General features: G+C 38.7%; 1 protein-coding gene across 4 annotated transcripts in view; it reads left to right on the forward strand.

The window, feature by feature from the left end:
• The window catches only part of LOC149203496 (Thioredoxin superfamily protein), a 459,228-nt gene that overhangs the window by 42,928 nt on the left and 393,049 nt on the right, over positions 1-23,251 (forward strand). For all 4 annotated transcript variants that reach the window (XM_089400196.1, XM_089400198.1, XM_089400200.1 and 1 more), the window contains exons 2-3: positions 6,964-7,105; positions 7,280-7,325. In XM_089400196.1, the coding sequence (XP_089256322.1) occupies positions 6,964-7,105; positions 7,280-7,325 (188 nt within the window). The remainder of the gene's footprint in view (positions 1-6,963; positions 7,106-7,279; positions 7,326-23,251) is intronic.

Raw genomic sequence — 23,251 nt, forward strand, 5'->3', positions numbered from 1 at the left:
CTGAACCCAGCAGGCCGTCTTGTTCTTCTCAAATCAGGTTTGATCTCTCTCCCCATCTATCGTTTTTCTTTGTTACAAGCTCCAATGAACTTCCATCACAAATTGGAAAAGGCCCTTCGTTTTTTCCTCTGGCAAGGAGGGAAATCAGAGAAAAAGAAATTCAATTTGGTTGGATGGAAAAGTGTCATTCAGCCCCAAGAAAAAGGAGGTCTCGGAATAAGGTCTCCATATCTCTTGAATTTAGCTCTCGGGGCTAAAATTGTTTGGAGACTAATCACTGGGGACTCTGCCTGGTGGAAATCAGTCTTAGAAGCCAAGTACCTCAGCAGTTCTAGGCACAAGCTCCTGGAAGTAAGCATACCCAATAGAGACAGCTCCAACATCTGGAAATTGTGCAAGAAAATTATCCCTATCATGACCCAGCACATCTCCAAAGTACCTGGAGAGGGAAGCAACATCAGCATTTCTAAAGATAGAATCCTAGGCCAGAGTCCCATAGAATCCAAAGCAGAAGTAATCCCAGCTATAAATTGGTTAAATAACAAAGGAATCTGGAATTTAGCCCAAATCTCCAAGTGGGGAAGCTCCTCCCAAGCTTGGATTGGCTGGGCTTTGCCGAACTACCCAAGGGATCTGGAAACAAGTTTCATCGCTCTAAAAGACCAATTGCACAGCAAGGCTCCTATTCATAAGGGAGACAGAGATAGCTTTCGATGGGATCCCTCAGGCACTGAATACACAGCCAAAGTAGGATACCACCATTTATGCGCCAATACCTTTCCACAGGATACATGGAGTCATTGGAGACTGGTTTGGAAAGCGGAAGCCCCTCCTAAAGTTAAATTCTTCTGCTGGCTCCTTCTGAAAGGTAAGATCTTAACAGCTGAAAACCTCAAAAAAAGGGGCATCCTAGGCCCTTCTAGGTGTCCAATCTGTCTTCAAGCAGAAGAGACTATACAGCATCTGTTCATGGACTGCCAAGTGGCTGCCAATTGTTGGAAAGAAATAGCATCTGTAGGGGGAGTAGAATGGAATCCTAAGCCAAGCATAGCAGAGGCAATCCAAAATTGGAAGAAACTCTGCCCATGGAAGAGCAAGAAGATCAAATTATCTCAGAGGATATGGAGCACTTTACCATTAACACTGCTTTGGAGCATTTGGATAGCCAGAAACAAGAAGGTGTTCCAAGACAAAAGACACAACTCTAGATACATGTGTCACAAAGCTATAAACTTAGCTGTAGAAGCTGTGACCATTCGCTCCCACAGCAAAATCAATCTCAACAGCTTCAGTGCTGAAGAGAGAAATCTGATTAATTATGGCAGCATAATCAGTGCCCATGAACAAGAAAAAGATAACTCAAACTCAAAAGAGACAGCTACAGCCTGGAAGCTGAGGCCTAAGGAGGAGGAATTCGCCCTTTGGCTGGGCAACTGCAACAAATATTGTCTCTTCTTCGATGGGGCCTCAAAATCTAATCCTGGTCTCGCAGGCGCCGGAGGTATCATATGCAATGCAAATGGCAAGACTATCTTGTATTTTGAATGGGGATTGGGTGACCTATCCAACAATCGGGCTGAAGGGCTGGCTTTATTCCAAGGATTAAATCAGGTGATCAAGCTGGGCATAAAGAAAGTGAATGTCTTTGGTGACTCAGCAATTATCATCCGGCTCATGGAGCAAAAGCGAACTTCACCAAACATTCTATTGCAACAAATCAATAATAGAAATCAAATTTTACACAGAACGCTGGAAGAAGCCCACTATTTTCATATCTTAAGGGGCCTCAACAAAAAGGCGGACCACCACGCCAACCAAGCATGTAACCAACCCAAAGGCCAGCTACGCTGCAATGATCGCGTATCCATCCAACTGCTGCCATGAAATACAAACATCTAATCAACTCGCGCGGTATCCCATCCAACAGAACCTGCCACAGCAACCAAATCAATGGATCACAGGTCAGCACAGATAAGAATGATAGCATTGGTATCAGCAGACGGCACAGAAGCACATTTCAAAGCAGGGGAACCAAGATTCACAGCCCAGGAAATCGTCCTTGTCTCAGGAATGTTGATCTCAGTCAAGATATGCGCAGAAATATCCAGAGGAGCATCGGGAAGAGTACATCCCTCTCCCGCCATTGTAACCGCAGAAATTCTTTAAGTACCCCCTCAGCTCATAAGCTTCAACTCACATCTGAAAATTTCCACTGTAATTTCGAGAGAGAAGCCGAATTTGCAGGCCATCTTAGTAAGCAGGACAGAAGCGAGACTGTGGAGCATTTTAGAAGTCTCGCTCTCACTCTGTTATACAGTGGGAGCGCTGTTGATGTTCAACGATCCTCAAAAGGTATTAGCGGCAGTCTCAGGCACTCAACGTGCTGTCATCTAAGTGCTCTCATCACCACAGAGAGTCTTAGCAGAATCCATACCATCAGCCAAGCGAATCGACAACACCAAGGACAAAAGCAAAAGAATACAGTTAATACTCAGACAAAGGAAAATATGGAGCGCCCAGAGGATTGCTTTCACTGCCGCGACCTGAACATGGAATTCAATGAAGTCCGAGCCCAGCAAAGAGCATTGGAGGACCTAGTTCGCAGCATGGAGAATCGGATGGAAGACAAAGTCCGCATTTTGGAGAATAGGCTGGAAGAGCAAGTTAAAATCCTCCATGATAAATATAGAGCAGAAATGAACCTTTTTCTGCATAGGGTCCACACCCTCCATGAACAGTACAACGATCTGCACAACAGATGCATCCATGCTGAAGAAAGATGCATCCATGCTGAAGAAAAGATTGAAGCACTCAAGAAGATGCTGGAAAAGAAAGAAGCCACCTCCTCCTCAAGTGTCAAGCCAATTGATGTCGATATGGACCCAGAAGGATCAACAGCAAGAAAGATGAGTCACATTGAGATTGACTAATCATGCTTTGTAAATGTAAATTTTGGGGACAGCAGTATGTCAATATCTATAGTAGCTTAAGTAGCATTAGTAGCAATCCAGTTAAGGCAAGGACCAAGGGAAAATTCCTTTTTGTAATTCCTTGGCCCAAAAATGCTCCAGAAGCATCCTATGTAAAGGCTTTAGCCTCATCTTTTTTCAGTTAATGAACAGCACCCGAACTTTGTCTAAAAAAAATAAATAAATAAATATATTTTATTGTTCTACTTAATAAATAAGGTAGTAATTAATACTTCTAAAAACTAATTCATTTTCTTACATAGACGTTTATATGATTAAATTAGGTTGTATACTAGTGCAATGCCTGTGATGCATGTGTATGTAGCTATCATACACACGTCTCGTAAGCATGCTAATAATCAGTGACTCAAGTTGGGTCATTACATACACCCCTCCTTCAAAGAAAACTTCGTCCCGAAGTTGAGTTTATATAGTATATTAGTATTTATTTTAACGATTAATATAACTTGTGTAAGGATTATGTCCCGTGAAATTTTTATTATATATATATATATATATATTTAAAACATTTATAGGTTTACAACTTTAATAGTCGTACCTTGTCCCAACTAGGTTCCCAAGCTATTCTAAAATCATCCTATCCTTCCTAATCTCTTCCGCTCCCATCCTATCCGTCCTCTACTGGAGTATGCTATGGTGTCAGTTATACTGACCTAACCATTCATAACTCTAAGGATGGCAGCGTCAACTAAATTGACCTGATTTCCTCGTAGGCATCCGGCAGTCATCATCACACGTCTAGGGGAGCCTGACTCTCATAGTCCTCCCATGACTCCAGGTTTTGGAGGATAAACGGTGGGCAACACCTCCACCCCTCCTAGTAGAATCAGGGTCAATACCCTATTATGGAATCTCATTGAGCCTCAATTGTTCTTGAAGTTTTGTCATCACGTGGTCGGTTTGGTAATGATACTATCTGCAATGTAAACACTTGCCCACAAATTATAACATATGCATCGATATATTCAAAATCAATTGTATTTAGATAACGATTTTCTATGCATTTTAATAAACTCTCATCTATGATATTGATCTTTGAGTTCATATAACATACTTGGCTATGTCTAACCAATATATTTGTAAGTTCATTTTCACATCTAGTAGTCAAGTGTATTCATTATTTTATTTCCATCTATCATTCATATTGATATGTAAAATAAAAATAAAAATAAAATTATAAATATCACATCCCTAACATAAGTCATGATTTATATAGGTATCCATGTACCAGCAATGTTTAAGCAAAATAATTGGAAATCATTCTTTCGTGTATTGATTGTGCATGAAACTTATGGCTTTCTTTCCTACATGTTTAACGCTAAACATAGGTATAGCTGTTAGTTGTGAAAGTCCAATGATGTTGAAGTAGTGAACGAATAATATCATTGAAATGACTCCGAGTACACAATGTGGAGGAAAACTTCATCATTGAAAACCTTGGAAAGGACATCAAGGAGGCAACAGTAGTTTAATGAATTAGTATGGAATGTGTGGATAAGTGCAATTGACACTTGTAGGCATATTATGCAGATAGTCAAAATGAATATGGAAATAGAGGATGGAGGTATTGATAAGACTTATCCATTGATAGATGAATCTGAAAAGATTGAGTGATCAGCTTAGTTTACACCAGAAGTCACCTATCCATAAAAACTTAATGACCTTACTTTTCACTAGACTGCTAGATTTTGGAGTAATATTTCCCTTAGCAGATATTTCAAATCTGCCACTATTTTGTTCATACATTAAAAGATTTGAAAAAAAAAACCTATATATAACAATTTTGCTCAAATCTATAGCAGATAAGTTTGTTCAATCCTAACATAGTTGACCGCTTAGTCAATAACTTAGAATGAAAATTCATAGCTTTTGTAAACTTCGTGCATCATATTCATCCAGCCAATCAGCTCCAACAACCTTAAAACATGCTTTCATTTTCATGTTCTGAAATGAATTCTTATCAAAACATATCAAGTTGATTCTTATCCAAGTTGATTCTTACAACTATTATTCACTAGACAGGATATGCCTCAGCCAAAATGACTCTCTTTGAAAAGGTATTATTTACTATCCATTTTTGTTGTTGAGCTTGAACATATATAATTTGTTGCACATTGGATGTAAGCAACATGAATAAATTTCTCATTTGACAATCCAGCAATTGAATATTACAATTGACTGTGTTCTGCATCTTACCTTTTACTGTGTTCACAACACATTCTGATACTTCATATAGTATATTATTTTTTAAATTTATCCTATTCTGGTTGAACTTTTGAATTTTCTCTCATACTGTTGTTCTTTTTCTATAGTGTCTTGTATGGTTGATGAGGATTCTATATCTACTTAGCGTCTTCAAAATTTCCTCTATGATATGCTCATACAATATTCTGGAGGAAAAGCAGCTCTTGTATTTTGCTCTACAAGAAAAGGAGCTCAGGAAGCAACATTCCATCTCTCTCTCAAATAGTAAAGAGTTTTGGATTTTCAAATCCTTTTATAAAGTCAATGGACCACTTGGAAGACTACAATCAACTACTCTTTCAAGCAGTGATAAACAAATGCAAGCTTGTATTCAATGCGGTGTGGGGTATCACAATGGTAGTCTTTGTTTAAATGATAGAAACCTTGTTGAAGGCCTTTTTCTAAAGGATGATTTACAGGTTCTATGCACTACGAATACATTAGCGCATGGTATCAATTTAATGTAAAGATTGAAAATAATTTAAACAGCTTTTAAATTTAATATAACATTGATTAAATATGCTCTCTCTCTCCCTATATATATCTATATATCTATCTATATATATATATATATATATATATAATTGGATTAATCAGGAAGCCAAGATTGAAATCTGTGAGGGGTTTTGGTCATTCGTTATTGGTCATTGAATGTGTGTCTGCCACCAAGTGAGGCAGTACTCCATATGTACTTCGAGCACCAATATCCATATGTAAGGCTTGTTTTTCCATTTCAATCACATGTAAAGACTGTAAAGACTGATATTCCATTTCAATCAAATGTAAAGACTGTAAAGACTGATATTAAGTTTTATATTTTAATCAGATTGACAGATTTCCTTTTTCAAAATTCTATCAAATTAAATGCATCTGCGTACCTGATTCTCTGCGTACCTGGTTCTCCCGTCTGGTGTTGATCACATTGCTCCAAGTTTTCTGAGTCCATTACCAAACCAACTTATTCCTCCCTGCCTATCTGGGATCAACCTCTGCGGTTCCCAGATCCAGAGGACTTTGAAATGGAAGTCCACTGGCCCTTGTGCCCAAAACTCCAAGAACAGCTCAAAATTTCCCAATTTACAGTTCCAAAATCGAGCCCCCGGCTCATCCCTCAAACAGACTAATTTTCTTTCCCCCCTACTTCTCCTTTCGATTATGTTTATATAGGGAAGGTTTCTCCCCTCCCAAGAAACCCCACCTCCCTTTCCTCCAATTAATCTTAAGATTTAACCTTATCCATTAAGATATTTTCACTTGAGTTGGTCATTATTCATTAAATGAGATTTTAACCTTATCATCTCAACCGACTTCGAGAATAGTATTTTCTTTTAAGTACCTTATCATGAATTGTCCAAAGATTTATGAAGTAAAATAAATCTTGTCCATTGTAATAATAATTATTTATTATTTAAATAAAATTTTATTTAATAAAATAAATAAATAAATTTTATTGTTCTACTTAATAAATAAGGTAGTAATTAATACTTTTAAAAACTAATTCATTTTCTTACATAGACGTTTATATGATTAAATTAGGATGTATACTAGTGCAATGCCTGTGATGCATGTGTATGTAGCTATCATACACACGTCTCGTAAGCATGCTAATAATCAGTGACTCAAGTTGGGTCATTACAACGTACAAGTGATTTTGGAATGATTTTTCAGTTGATAGAATAGCATATATGGCATCTGTTTTTGATTGGACTTTCTCTTTTATGTGGTACAGAAAAACCGTCAGCTGGGTTATCTGAAGGTCTGGAGAGTTCACTAGCATTGGCTGAAATATTTGATCTGAATGGAAATACGATTCATTTAACAGATTTGTGGAAAGATAGAAAGGCTGTTGTTGGTTTTGCTCGTCACTTTGGGTGATGCTCCGTTGTCTTTGAAAAATTGTTTGCTGTTTGCTGGCAATATTCTTCTGTTGTACTTGAAATTTTAGTGGCTATATTATTGGAACAATTTTGGAATGGCATATCATTCTGTCCATTATTTTCAATATCGGGTCTAATGAGAATCATATCTGAATCTTGTGGTTGCAGTTGTGTACTTTGTCGCAAAAGAGCAGATGTTCTTGCATCTCAAAAGGTATAAGAAGTTTTGTCAGTATTGCTATAAAGTCTTTTATTCTAGGTGCACAATAGTAGAACTTTATCTCTTAATTGAATGAACTGTGATCTGGACTACCATATAGTACCAACATGATTTGACATTGTTCAATTTTGGATGTGATCTTTGAAATCTGTTGAATGGGTGGTTACCATGAAACAGATATGTGCCTGTCACAGGTGCATCAAAAAGGTACAGAACATTAGTAGAATCCATTAGATAATGATCATATCATGTGATAATATCTTAGCATAAGAATTTTAAATTAGGAATGCTTTGTAATGTGAAGTTACTTTACAACGTAACAAAGTCCTAATGTTAGAAAGTTAAGTTATATTGAGTTATGATTAAATAAGCCTTTTGTTAGTGATTGGGTGTTGGAACTGCTATGCAACTTACCTCTGCCTCATTGAGACAATGCTAATGTTACTCATACGTTTGGGGGAATGCATTATATTAAATCTTAGAGTTTACTCTCTCCAACGTGTGTTATTGTCCATTTGCAGTTGGGTACGTGTGTTATTTAATTATGGTATAAGGGTAATCTTGTTGGGGTCAGGAGGAAGACATTTGAGTGACATGGTGAACGATAAAAAGGGCCATGGCATCTTAGTAGGAGTTTGCATGGGGGAAGGGCTTGTTACCGATCAATTAGCAGAGTTGCCAAGGTGGTTGCAACTTGCTAAGATTGGCACACACAGAACAGGGGTCCACTATCACTTTGGCCCAAGTCTCCATATTTTAAGCACAACTCTCTCCTAAAAGGCTATGAGAGAATTACTTTGAGATAACTTCACCCAAATCAAGAAGGACCAGTGCCTCCTAGGGTATCTTAGGTGAATCAGAGTAATTAATTTGTTTGCTTCCCTACTAATTTACTGTGTAAAATATGCAGGTAATAACTCTAGATCAGCAATGTATGACACTCGAAAGGGAATATATATGATATGCGAATAGCTCAAATGAGCGTAAAAGAAATATACTAACTAATTATATGATTATTTGTGTTTAAAACCTTGGTTAGAAGGGTTCTTTAGTTAAATTGCTTGCCTTTTTGTGACTGCAGACTATTAAATTTGCAGTGAAAATGTAGAAACAACAGACGATGCCCCTTGAAATTAGCTACCTAATGGTGCTTTAGCACTCTAGATCAAAGATTTAACGGTGGGGAGTCTAATGGATGAAAATTAAACCACTTTGGGTCAATCCCATGCCTTATACCAGCAAAAGGTAATTAACAGCAAGATGGAAATTACATTGTTGAGGATATGGGGTCAAACTCCATTGGGTGCTAAACCCTAAAAAAAATTAGGAAGGAAAATAAAATTGTAATGGTTGGAAAATGTTGTTTTTAGACTCTAAATGAAACATATGATTAAAAAATAATCAATTTAGAATATATCGACAAGGTTCTAGTTGAGATACTTACTTGAAGTGTGCCCTAAACCTGGAAAAATCAACAAGACCTGTTGTGCTACAAGAATGTTTTAATGCAGATCTGCAAGAATAAACTCAATATACCCATGAATAATGTGGAAATAAAGATTAAAAAACAAGTATATTGATCCTTGGTTTTGATATGCTTCTGTTGTTCAAAATCCTGAAGGTTGAGACTAACTACTTAATAGTAAACCTTGAAATACAAGCTAGTGAATAAACTAATCTAAAATATAAATAAAAAGTTTTCATTTTTTAATAAAGAGATGGTTGTTGAAATGGATTATCTTTTACAGCAATATCTTACCTCAAGACTTCCGGGTTGTGAACCACAATTGCCCTCAAGTCAATAATTTATTTTGGACAGTGAGGTGGGCTTGGTCTCGATAGAGAATATGGCCTCCACCTATGTTTAAACCCCCTCACAACTTTTGGATCCAACTAGAAGCAGATCTAGTGAGGCGTGTCCAACCTTCAGGTCAACTATGTGATGGTATGCTCTTTGACAAGTTGAAGCTTCCCCTTAAAGGATATGTCCAACCCTGTGCTCCAAGTGCTCCACCTACAACAATAAATGAAGTATATTAGCGCCTAGTCCACCTGCTCCATGTGGCTATGTAGCCCCTTAACTGATCATCCCTCCAATCTTTGCATGATCATATGTATTATGTGAATGTTTTATTATGGGTCCTATTACAATATAAATCAAAAGAAGGTGAAACAGGAAAAACAAGCCCATGCAAAATGTTTGCATAAATGAGGTCTTTTATTGTGGCGTCAAATGATCTCACAAATCAACAAAAACTCCCACTAGAGGAGGGATATCCTTTTATAATTTTTCTTAAATGACTAGAAAACGACTAGTTGACTCTTCCTCTAGGTGATCCACATGTTGGAGACTAAGTAATAATTTCATAAAACATTACATTACAACAATTTTTTTTCTTACTTGGGGAAATCGACTTATCTCACAAGTTCCTTGAAAGTCCAAAGTTTCACTTGCATTTGACCCAAAATTGGACAAAATGAGGAATATCGTACCAAATTTCCCAATGACTGTGAAAATTCCTTGATTGAAATTACTAGATATTATTCTCCTAATTGTTAGCATGTTAATTGTTTCTGACAATTAACGAATAACTCACAATTGCAATCTCCACTAAAAAATTATGCTGCGGAAAAAAAAAACCAGGAACCGAGAAATAGAAGCACACACATGAAAATCGACACAATAATTTTTGGACTAATATTCCCCATAAAAACCCCGAAAGGAAAACATGTGCAACACATAAGGGTTTATTTTATTATGCAGCAAAAATCTGAGAGTACAGTAACCTAGATGCCCAATTGGTAATCCTATGGCAAATACTTTGGCCAAAATAATTAGGAGAAAAGTTCTCCCTCTACAAAATAACTTGGCCTCCATTTGGCATGCTCGCATTGCCTCTTTGGTTGCTTGCACTGCTGGCTTGCACAAGTCGTACAACCCCTCAATCAACCTCAAATTGTGTCTTCTAGCCTCTGGGAAAATTCGCTTTGCCTTCTGGATAAACTTTTTGCCTCCGACAACTGAAACAAACCCTTCCTGGCAACTCACTCAGCTGGAATGGCTAACTCGCACTACTTGGACGACTTTCTTTGTAGAAGATTTCGGTCTCCCTTTTCCTGCCTCTCCGGCATTGGAAAACTACTGGGAAACTCCTTAGGAATTTTCTCTCCTGCTCCCTATCTTCGATGCTCTTCCTCTGGCTTGAACTCTTCCCTTGCTGAATCTCTGCGAATTGGGTAGCTTGATCTGCCTTGTTCTTGCTCTCGCAATTGTGTCTATGTAATGTTCCAAATTGAAATTTACAGCTAATAACAAACACATGAACTAGGCTATAGCAAATAAAATCATAAATACGCATGCACCATAGGTTGAGCCATTTTATTAAATTATGAGTTGTAAGGAGTAAATATAGCAAGGAACAAGTGCACCTAGGGTTGCATAAGCAAGCTAGGGAAAACCCAAGTGGAGGATATGACCCCAAGAGCTAAGAAACCTTGGCCCAATATCCTTTTGCGTAGACCCAGATATTGGCAACTGTTGCTTGTTGATTTGTGGTAGCATCGGATGTGATCTAGCCATGAAAATTGGTGGAGAGACTAAGGCACATGAGATCTCCAAGACCCAGAAATCGTTTTGAGAAATTCCATCTGGATGAGGAGTTATTAAAATAATTAATATTTTTAATGGGTTCTGTTGTCACACAGAATGTCTAAGCACTGTGACAATGCTTAGATTGGGGGCTATCACCCTGATCCCTAATCTCTCCATTTAAGTTGTCTCCCTACAATAGGCTAAGGGGGGTAGACCCTATGGAAAAATGGAATGAAGAGGAACTAGTTGGGAACCAACCAGTTCAGGAGACATAGCGAGGCGATCAAGTACTGGATTGCGATTTAGCAAGACTTAGGATTTGATTATATTTTAAACTATTAATACTAGTTCCTTACGGATTCAACGATATTGCTAGGGAAATGAACACCAAGTAATCGATTGGCAACTGCTGCTTAGGTGAATGACTATCTTATATGAAATGCAGATCCTAAAACTTAATGTGAGATGTAGGAATCTTGGTTGATTTTGGTTAAATACCTACTTAGATTGTGAATCCTTCAATCCTTTTTGTGTTGAGCCTGATTTCATAGTAATTGGCAGAGAGAAGGTTAGGAGAAGCACACTAAGGTGTGATTAACGATACCTCTCCTGAACTTCTAAGTTCTAACATACCCAGTGCCTCCGGCGCTGCAGAGAGCTGTGGCTCTGACGACTGCAAGGTCACCATTTAAAGTACTATTAAAACAGGCTTCTCAAGAAAAGGTAGATGGAGATCTATCTGTCTATCGACCAAGCTTATGCTTGGAAGTAAATTTTATCTATGCAAAGTTAACTTATATGCAAATGCACCAAAAGATGAGATGAAGTTAGGCTTGAGGATGGGAAAACACTTATGTCGCAAAAGCCCTCAATTACCCAAATGGAACACTCGCTTTATTAGATGAAGACTTAGAAACTCTTGAAAATATTATAATTAAAACACCTGCTTATTTCAAATCTTCTTGATACAATTTAGCTCAAAGAGAACAAAAACTACTTTGCAATTTGATATCAATGTCAACAAATGCTCAAAGTATGCTTAGCTTAGGAAACAAAGATACACAATCTATTGTAATTCCACAAGAAGATTCTTTAACAATCACTTGAAAACATTTGCAAAATGTCTAGCATGTAACGAGTAGTAAATAATCCAAGCAATGACGATAGATAGATGAAAGATATTCAACAGATGCACAATGTCTTAGCAATTAAATTTTAAGAGATTCAAATACTTTAAACAACCACGAAATTTAAACGCTAACCGATTTAGATCATAGAATTGAAAGATTTATGATTAGTGACCCAAATCTAGGAAATTTACCATCTTCCTATAGTTAACCTTTAGATATAAAAAATTTAAGCACATTTAACTAAGGAAAAATTTTGATACCACACAAGGTTTTCTTTAGATCTTAGCCTTAGCACAAAAAGGCACCAAAAGGAATTTTAAATTTGACAATTTAATTAGTCCTCAAGAAGATTTTTTTTTTTAATATGCTAAGCAAGACTTAATGTGGCAAAATAAAAAAAATGTGACCAAAATAAATCAAAAGGATTTAATAATTTTTAAATTTTTTAATGGGCTAGAGACCACATAAATTTTTTTAAAACCTTTAAATGTGAAAATTTATTTCGATTTCTAGTCACACAAAATATAAAAATGAGGCCCCCCCCTTATTTCTTAATTTTTTTTATTTTTTATTTTTATTTTTAGGGTTTTTAGATATTTTCTGAATTTTTGAGATTTTAATATTTTTGAGTTTTTTTATTTTTAAATAAAATAAATAAATCTAAATCTAAATAAAACAAATAAAAATCAAAATAAAACAAATGAAAAGAAAACCCAAATCTAACCCCTTTTTTATTTTTTTATGTTTTTAGATTTTTTTTTTTAAATCAAAAAATGAAATTGATAAAATCAAAACCAAAGATCAAAAAACAAAAAAATTATACAAACCCTATCCCAAACTATACGTAACACAAAAAAAACTAATGCTTAACCTTAAACTTCACCATACACAATAACAAAAGAATCGATTTTCTTTTATTGTTTATTGTGTGCAGGTGCAGGTCGACCGAGAGAAGACCTCGACGACTGCGGAAGGAGGACAGGTCTGCGGAAGAAAGAAAGGTCCTGGATGAGGAAGAAAGGCAGCGAAAGGAAAATGTGACGACTGGGAGGGTGAAGAAAGGCAGCGTAAGGCAGCTGTAGATTGAAGATGGGCAGTGATGGTGAGAGCAGAGGGTATCATGCAGGGTTTGGAAGAGGAAAAAAAGGCGTGAAGGAGAATCGGAAATGTGAATGCAGGAGGAAAAGGCTGCGGGCTTGAAGATAAGGATGGACAATGAGGGTTATAGCAGCGTGACTGAGGGATGATCGATTTCGAGGGCAGTGTGTAGGTTTAGAAGTTGAGTATGGAAGTAAGGCTGCGGGTTTCTGTGAAGAAGGGAGCCACTGATAGCAGGGAAGGCGGATTATGCAGTGATGGAAGGGGTTTTGAAACTTAAATGGCGCCGAGGGGAGCTGGAGCAACGACAAACAAACCTTCCCAACAATTTCGAATTTTTTTTGGGAGCACAAAAACAAACCCCAGGCAGCAGACCAGGTAGCAAACAGGAGAAATTGGTAGTCAAATAACCCAACAAAATTTTCCAGAAATCTCTGATTAAAACGTTGTACTTCTACTTAAGATTCATCAGTCAAACCCTCTAAAAAAATTTAAGATTTTTCCAGATTCAATAAAAATTTAAGAAACCCTTGGAGTGCCAAATAATGCCCCTGCAAAAGCTGGTTTTGAGGCAGATGTTACCCTCCAAGGCCTAGATCTGGCTTCAAAATCAAACTTCATCTTCAGATCTGCAACCCGTTCCTGAAAACACAAACACCCAGAACCCGGATATACAAAATAAATGAAACCCTAGAAACCTTAGTCAGAGAAAATAAAAATTACAAATATATGCATAGGGACAGCAGATCTATCAGATCTGGCAAGTGTGAGTCCAACTCCGCTCCCAGATCTGATAATCTAAGGCTCTTAAAAGCCAGATTTATCAATTTAGCACAGAAAAAATTTGAAATTTTTTATTTTAAACAGAGGTGTTTCGCCCAAAACCCTTCATGTATCAACAAATTTTTTTTTTATGATAAGTCCGTGATCCAATCAAACTGAGTTCTTCAGAAAATACAAATCGGGAGTTTGCTGGTCCAACTGAAAACTTCCTCGAACGCCCGATGATCTGAAAATCAAGAATTTCATGCACAACTCAATTCAACCATCAACGTAGAGCAAGAAAACGATAATAAAATTCAGATTTAATAGAGACACCTACTATTATATTCAAAACTTAAATTACCATTTAAACCCCAGTGATTGAGCAAGATACCTGTGCTCAAATCACTCTTTAGAAAGCTATCATCAATGGCTAAAAGGAAATCTATGCATGAAAATAACACATCTTACAACATTTCCACGAAGAGTAACACCAGCAGAAATTAACCCCAAAGTCTTTCTTTATTGCTCATAAAAAAGATTACAAGAGAGCTTTCACTTAGCACACGACTCAAAGATCGAATCATCTCAATTGACAACTGACCTCCTATTTAAAGATAAATCTTCCAATGGCTAGTTTGAGTGATTCATGTCAAAGTGTTAAGTTTTGTAGATGTTCTATGCTAAGAGCAATTTCACTTTTCTCACAGCAATCATACAAGTAGATAAGCAAAATGCAGATAGAACATATAAGCAGATCTTACAGAAGACAAATCAGAAACAAGAAAAATGTATGTGTTCGTTTCGGCGGTCAACAGGATGCTTCAATCAGCAAAGTCTCCTTTGGTCAGCCAGCCCAGCATGTGTCACAACAACCCTCCAACCAGTAGATGAGTCAACCCAAGTCAGTTCTACAAAAGTCAATGCTGTCCTGAAAAGTCAACGCAGGGGCAGCAAGCTAAAAGTCAACGCAGCAGCAAAACGGTCAACCCTTTGACCTTGATTTTTGTGCCAGGTAGTACAGTCTTCAAAAATCGAACCTTCCACAAGTTTTCAGCTTGTTTGGACCAAGCGTTGACCAAAGTCAACGCTGGTCAAACTTCTGCGAAACCCTAGCAGCAGAAACCCTAGCAGCAGAAAAATCCTCTTCGTCCTTCCCACGTGTGGCTGAAATTTGTCCTCCAGGTAGCTCGTACTTTTAGGATGAGAGAGGAAGATGAGAGTTGTGATATAATCAAATTCTCTCCAACTTTTCCTGTATATATATCCATCAATGAGGGTGTGTGACACATCTGTTGGGCATGTGAGCCTACATTACAAAACTGGCTGACCTTGCACATATAATTTATTAAGAATAATAAATTCAAAATATAAGTTCTGCTCATCGGATTAAGACTATTTTTATATGGATTTTACACCTCTCAGAAAGAGGAATCCAACAAAAATATTAGCCTCTTAATCTGAGCATCAGAACATGGAGTTTGGACCTAGTTGTCCAAATTTAACACTCCCTCTCAACTAGGGAGAACTCCATCTATTAGTGCAATTAACATCGTGAGTCATCCCGCCGAAACTTGCTTTGCTGGCTTCTTTATTTCAGAACAGAAGTGGGTCAGTCACAAAGACATCATTCCCCAACTGACATAATCAGTCCAGAGGTCCCAGACCTCACAAATCTTGATCCCAGATCAAGTGGTTGGACCATGCCATCCTAGATAGAGAGTACGGCAATCTCTGATGCGTCCATCAGTCTTTGCTAATAGTCTCTAGCTTTTCCACACCTCATTGGCCAAATGAGAGGTACTTCCCATGAGCCCTGAACTCAATGGGTAGGATGCATACGGGGCACAGATTAAATGAGCGGCGAACCAGCTCAATAATCACAAGGGTGGGGCAGAAGCATTATGAGTGCTTATAACTCCGAGAAGCTATCCCCAAAGCCCCCCAGAGCTCCCAGAGCTCATCGTCCAACAGGACCCACATCATAGGGTCTTTCCACGACACCAAGATTCTCACGGAAGGTTAGGAACTTGACCTTCCCCAGGGGCTTAGTGAGAATATCCGCGACCTGCTCATCAGTTCCTATATGATCGAGCCTTACGGCGCCTCGCTGTACCATATCCTGGATAAAGTGGTACCTGATATCAATATGCTTGGATCAGTCGTGGAACACAGGATTCTCAGTCATACGAATCCCACTCTGATTATCACAGAGTATTACAGTGGTATCTAGCACATGTTGGAACAGCTCACTAAAGAGCTTCCTCAACCAAACTGCTTCACAACAGGCCATACTAGCAGCAATGTATTCGGCCTCCGCGGTGCTCAAAGCCACTGACTTCTGCTTCCTGCTCATCCATGAGATCGAAGCAGAACCAAGATTGAAACAACATCCAGATGTGCTCTTACGATCCACCACACTGCCAGCCCAATCGGCATCAGTATATCCCCAGAGTATCACACTCCTGACGGTGTATCTCAGCCCATGGTTTATCGTGCCCCGAAGATATCTCAAAAGATTCTTGGCACCAACCCAGTGAAAATGATGAGGCTCAACCATCTGTTGACTCAAAGTATTCACTGCAAAACATATGTTCGAACGGGTGTTCACTAAGAACATCAAAGCTCCTATGAGTTGACGATACTCAGTAGGATTGGCCAAGATAGGCCCTGCAACGCTGCCACTCAACTTCTTAAAGTTGAGTTCCATTGGTGTCGACACGGACTTACAGTCCACCATCCCAAATCTTTCCAGAAGCTTCACAATATACTTTCCTTGAGAAAGGAAAATCTCTCCAGGTCTCTGCCAGACCTCCAGGCCTAGGAAATAGTGCATCAGTCCTAGGTCTTTCATCTCGAACTCAGCAGCAAGCTCCCTCTTACATTGATGAATGAGAGGGTCATCACCTGTCAGGAAGAGGTCGTCCACATACAGCACTAGAATGAGAGGCTTTCCTTCCACAACCTTAAAGTAAAGGTTTGGATCAGCATTGCTTCGAGTGAAGCCCAGCTTCATCAAGTAACTATCCATCCTCTCATACCAAGCTCTGGGTGCTTGCTTTAACCCATAGAGGGCTTTCTTCAACCTGCAGACATAAGTGTCTAGATCTTGAACTTCAAATCCCAGAGGTTGTTCTACATACACCTCTTCCTTTATTGCACCATGCAGAAAAGCGGTCTTGACATCCATCTGATGAAGACTCCATCCTTGCGTAGCAGCAAGGGCTATGATGGATCGGATGGTGGTATATCGAGCCACAGGTGCAAATATATCGTCATAGTCAATTCCTTCCTTTTGAGAGAAGCCACGGGCAACAAATCTTGCCTTAAACTTTTCAGCACTCCCATCAGATCCATGTTTAATCTTGTAGAGCCATTTAGCGGTGACAACACCAAGACCATGACCCTCGATACATTCTGCCTCTCCAAGACCAAGACATCAATTCTTTTGCTTGAACACTGCTGAGGTCAACATGACTGCTGCATCATTGAAGTGATCACTCTACTGTACTGCTGAGATCTTGCTTCTTCATTAAGCAACTGAGGTCTTCGCTGTGACTAATACTATGATGACTGATTCATCATATCTCCATCACCATACTCTAGCTGAGATCATATACCAAGAGTGTATTTCATGATCAAGACTGTAAGGATAACTGAGGGATCACTGTGATCCTCCTTATGCTGAGATTGTGAGTCTTACATCTATCAAGACTGTGATAACGTTATGGATCCTTACCATTTCTCTTGATGCAGAGACCGTAGTTGTTACTATTCACCGAGACTGTTTCTTCTTATCACTGTGATATTGTTCATTGCAACGAGATGACAGTGATTAGCAATGTGCCTTTGATCTCATCGATACTGTAGCCAAGTGTATCACTGCGCTGAGATTTGAGTAGAGTATAGATACACCGAGATTATTAATCCAGACTTCATGCTACTACTGTGTCCTGATCCACAGTCCTTTCTCCTTCATCCATCCGAGATCTACTAGGTATGTTGAGTATGAGATCTTTGTACCATCCATTCGAGTTCCATCTTGACGGCACCTACAGGTATGTCGAGACTGTTACTCTCCTTCACCATCATGATTCTAATCAACTATGTCACTGTTGTGACTGTGGTTCTTTAATACGCCAAGACTGTACCTCAGAGACATCTCTATGCTGAGACTGTCTATCCATTCAGAGATCTTGCTACTCCATCTATCCCGGATCCAGCTTGACTTATTCTTCATAGGGTCCATTGGGTCAATATCCAGCCACACTTATTCTTTTACAACAGGCCAGCGCCTTTCGTTTATGGATTACTATCCACGTGCCAGCGTTCTGCAATGCCAACACTATACTATGTCTCCCTGTCTATGTGACAGGTCCTCAACAACCGCGCAACCGATAGGTCTGCAACCTTCGTATACGCCAGTCTTTTAATATCTCCGCGCTGTATGGTAACCTCCGTCCGCGTGGCAGTCTTCTGTACTGTATTACAGATCTCTGTCCGCGTGGCCGCTCCCCAACAATCGCTGTATAAACCTCGCTCTGTTACTTCAGACGTTCCACGTCTTCATAACACCCGCACCATGATACTTCACAACTGTCCAAGTGTCAGTCTTTTAACAGACCTGCACTTTCTTCGCTGCTCGCCTTTACGCACCAGCTTATATATACGTAGCCCCGTGACTGACCACGCATCGCCTTATCACATATATAAGCCTGCGTATTTATTTACTGCTGTCCACGCGTCCTTTTATCAACAGCTCAAACGCCCCGTCACATATATATATGCACCAGCACATATATATCTTTAGCCGCGCTTCCGTCGACGAGTCATATGTAAACCTGCATATCTGATTGAGTTCTGTCCACGTGACAGACCTCTGTTCTGTCCACGTGACGGTCCCTTGGATTACCTCCTTAGTCCAGCCCGCCGCGCATATATAAACTCCCGCGTGCCTGTCTGAGGACTCCAGCACTTCTACAATATGCGTACCTCTGTCCACTCGACAGCTATCAACGTTCAACGCAATTCTCTTTGCTGTTCGCACCCGTATATATTCGTCCACGTGCCGTCCTGCAACCTTGTACTGTTTGCTCAACGCACTGCCACATATATATAACCCTGCGTATGTAATTTCTACTGCCGTCCACGTGACAGACTTCGGTTCTGTCCACGTGACAATCCTTAGTCTGTTCGACAGTCAATAGTATATATATATATATACCCCCGCGCATTTATAAGCTCAGCGCTTATCACCTCTGCGACTATATATATTATACAGTTACTCCCCGAACGCGGTATTGTTGAGATACTCGGTTGCTGCTGCCGTCATTCGAACATCCCGACGTCCATACAACCTGTATTATCATATACCTCCGCACAATTATCGAACCCTCAGATAATTATGCGTCATATACAAACTGTTATCGCACCAACCCGATGACCATTGTTTACTTATAACTTCCTGTGCTTTGATCAAAGAGCGGGTCTCCACCCAGAACTCTTTAATCCTTACACAACTATACGCTCCAGTAATCGACCGAGTTCAGGTTTATTAATTCCGACTGTATAATCCTTTGCGCTGTCTCCTGCACAATGATATACCAGCCTACCGTCTGCGTGACTTACGCCACCCTGCGCAAGTCTACTTCACCCATGGCACCTTATTTCAGATCTGCATCTTCGGAGCCACGTACAAGAGACGCGCACTCCTCCACCGTTGTACAGAACCAAATTCGGATGCTCAAGAGAGAGACCGATTCTTCGATGATGATTGCTATAGATAGAGTTTGTCTTCACCTCAGCTCCGATACCATGTTAAGTTTTGTAGATGTTCTATGCTAAGAGCAATTTCACTTTTCTCACAGCAATCATACAAGTAGATAAGCAAAATGCAGATAGAACATATAAGCAGATCTTACAGAAGACAAATCAGAAACAAGAAAAATGTATGTGTTCGTTTCGGCGGTCAACAGGATGCTTCAACCAGCAAAGTCTCCTTTGGTCAGCCAGCCCAGCATGTGTCACAACAACCCTCCAACCAGTAGATGAGTCAACCCAAGTCAGTTCTAAAAAAGTCAATGCTGTCCTGAAAAGTCAACGCAGGGGCAGCAAGCTAAAAGTCAACGCAGCAGCAAAACGGTCAACCCTTTGACCTTGATTTTTGTGCCAGGTAGTACGGTCTTCAAAAATCGAACCTTCCACAAGTTTTCAGCTTGTTTGGACCAAGCGTTGACCAAAGTCAACGCTGGTCAAACTTCTGCGAAACCCTAGCAGCAGAAAAATCCTCTTCGTCCTTCCCACGTGTGGCTGAAATTTGTCCTCCAGGTAGCTCGTACTTTTAGGATGAGAGAGGAACATGAGAGTTGTGATATAATCAAATTCTCTCCAACTTTTCCTGTATATATATCCATCAATGAGGGTGTGTGACACATCTGTTGGGCATGTGAGCCTACATTACAAAACTGGCTGACCTTGCACATATAATTTATTAAGAATAATAAATTCAAAATATAAGTTCTGCTCATCGGATTATGACTATTTTTATATGGATTTTACACCTCTCAGAAAGAGGAATCCAACAAAAATATTAGCCTCTTAATCTGAGCATCAGAACATGGAGTTTGGACCTAGTTGTCCAAATTTAACACAAAGCAATCTCGACCATCGATGAGAATTAAAATTTCTTTTAATCTCAACCATTGAAATATTAAATTTTTGAGGAAATTTGAATTTTTCAATTAAAAGCATTTTTATTAACCCAAAAATAAAAATATTGAGTTAATTTCCTCAAAAATTTGACTTTGACTTAACCCCTAGGGACTAAAGGCTTAAAATTTAGTAAAATAATTAATTTACCTTAGTCCCAGGACCTTTTAAAATTTGAATTTTAAGGACCCACGAATTTTGTCTTTGGAAAATTTAAATTTACCTAGGACCTATAATTAATTAAATTTCTGGCTTAGGATTTTAATTAATTTTTGGCCAGAAAATTTAATTAATTAACCTATGAGGGGGTAAATTATTTTTCCAACCCTCAAGACACTTTACATCATCATTTTCATATCTTTTACATCACAAGGGGGGGAAACTCGTCTGAAATAGACCCTCACAGACTATCCATTTCTGCGACAAAAATATAATCGAGTAGACTAAGCAATTTGTAATAAAATAACTTAACCAAATAGTTAGGATTATTCCCAAATCAGTTTTATATAGACTCAATCTCTAACACTAGGACTCGCCTAAGATCTCGGTGACAAAATTCATTCCAGCTTTGGGGTAAGGCTGAAGGAAAACTCTGCCGACCATCTGAGAATGGATCGGTGAGACAAAAAAACTCCCGAAATGTAGATTGTCACCAGAAAAATAGGTTTACCTAGGCAATTACATACATGACACAGATTTGCTAAGATTATTTACATCACATAGATGCAGAATGGGTTTACATTATAACATGACAATCAGGCTGATGATGATAGTTGGATGACATGGACACATCGATCAGGTGCTATCCCTTTTGCAAAAAAGGGGGTGTACTGCTATGGGTCGTTGACATGTAGTGGTCAACATCTGGCTCTACTTGGGGACACATTGCTGCACTGTAGGAATGTGAGAATCCAGAATCTGCATCCACGCAATACACAATATAACATAAGTAGCGTCCATTCAAAATCATCATATAACATTAAGCACATGAAAGATATAAGCTCTTCATTTATTAACTATCTAGTAACATGAAAAGTAAATCTAATCCTAAAACAGAAATGAAATGCTGAAATGACAAGGTGTAGGGTTAGAAATACAATACAGAGGATGCCCCATGGCATCAGATGTCATCTTTGAAGAATAGCTTGAGCATTTGGCCATTCGCAGGTAAGTCAAGTGGTTCGCCATCCAATCTGCTCAAGTGGAATGAATTTGGCCTAGCAATGTCTCAGATAATGTATGGTCCCAGCCACAAACTGTCAAATTTCTTATGTTTTCCCGGTTTTTCATTCTTGTGATCCCAAAGGAGTACCATATCTCCAACTTGCAAAGATCTAGATCGAGATGATTTATCAAAGCTTTTCTTAATGTTAGATTGACTTTTACATATATTATCAAAAGCTATCCTACGAGTTTCATCCAACTCCACAATCTGATCAATTCTATTTTGAACAACATCTTTATTAGTAGAAAAATGCTGAAGGAGTTGATAAGCTGGCAATTTCAGGTGCACAGGTAAAGTTACATCCAAGCCATAAACTAATTCAAAAGGACTTTTACCAGTAGCTTTCTTTTTAGTAATCCTATCTGCCCATAAAGCATACTTGATTTTGCTATCCCAAGATTGCTTATTATCTCCTACTATCTTCTTGATAATGGTTATGAGATTTTTATTATTTGATTCAGCAAGTCCATTACCCTGAGGATAGTAATTTGATGAATGAGAGAAAACAATGCCATACTTGAAACAAAAATATGAAAATTATGAAGAACTAAAAGCCTTGGAATTATCAGTAGTGATCTTAGCAGGGACACCAAATCTAGTAATGATATTCTTTTCAATGAAATCCATAATGACCTTTTCAGTGGCATTCTTAGCAGGGATGGCTTCAACCCATTTAGTGAAATAATCGGTAGCAGTCAAAATCCATGAGTAGCCATTGCTAGAATTTTCATGAAACTTACCAATGAAGTCCAGACCCCAATGCTAAAAAGGTGCCTCCACAACCACAGGTTGTAAGGGCAGAGCAACAAGCTTCTGTTTCCCAGTGAATAGTTGGCAGGCTTGACAACTTCTAACAAACTTATGCACATCAAAAAAAAATTGAAGGCCAATAATAACCAGCTCTTAGAATTTTGTGGGCAGTAGTTCTAGCAGCATAATGACCACCACAAAACCCCGAATGAAACTCAAAAACTAACTTCTTGGACTCAATTTCGTCAACACACCTAAGCACTATGCCCTCAGGATTTCTCCATCCAAGGCCATCCTTCATAAGGCAATACTTAGTGGCTTTTAATCTAAGAGCCCTTCTCTTATGAGCAACTAAATGGTTAGGACATGTAAGATTTAACAAGTAATAAATAATGTCCTTGTACCACTCATGCTCTCTTAATCTTTGCAGCTCAAGTGAAGATGAATCGTTAAGACAAATCAAACCAAGAGCTTTTTCATTACCTTTGGTCATCATTTGAGCCAAGCCTTGGCCTTTGACTAACTTGGTGGGTCTAATCTCTAAATCATATTCTTGTATTTTAGTAACCCACCTAGCACGAGTCCCTAAGCAATCAGTTTGAGTTAATATATCTTTAACCGCAGAATGTGGGACAAAAGCAATGATTTTGGAATA

Source organism: Pinus tabuliformis, chromosome 2_1, assembly GCF_031772625.1.
Source record: "Pinus tabuliformis cultivar Carrire ecotype Pingquan chromosome 2_1, CPIR1, whole genome shotgun sequence".
In the NCBI taxonomy this organism is placed as follows: Eukaryota; Viridiplantae; Streptophyta; class Pinopsida; order Pinales; family Pinaceae; genus Pinus; species Pinus tabuliformis.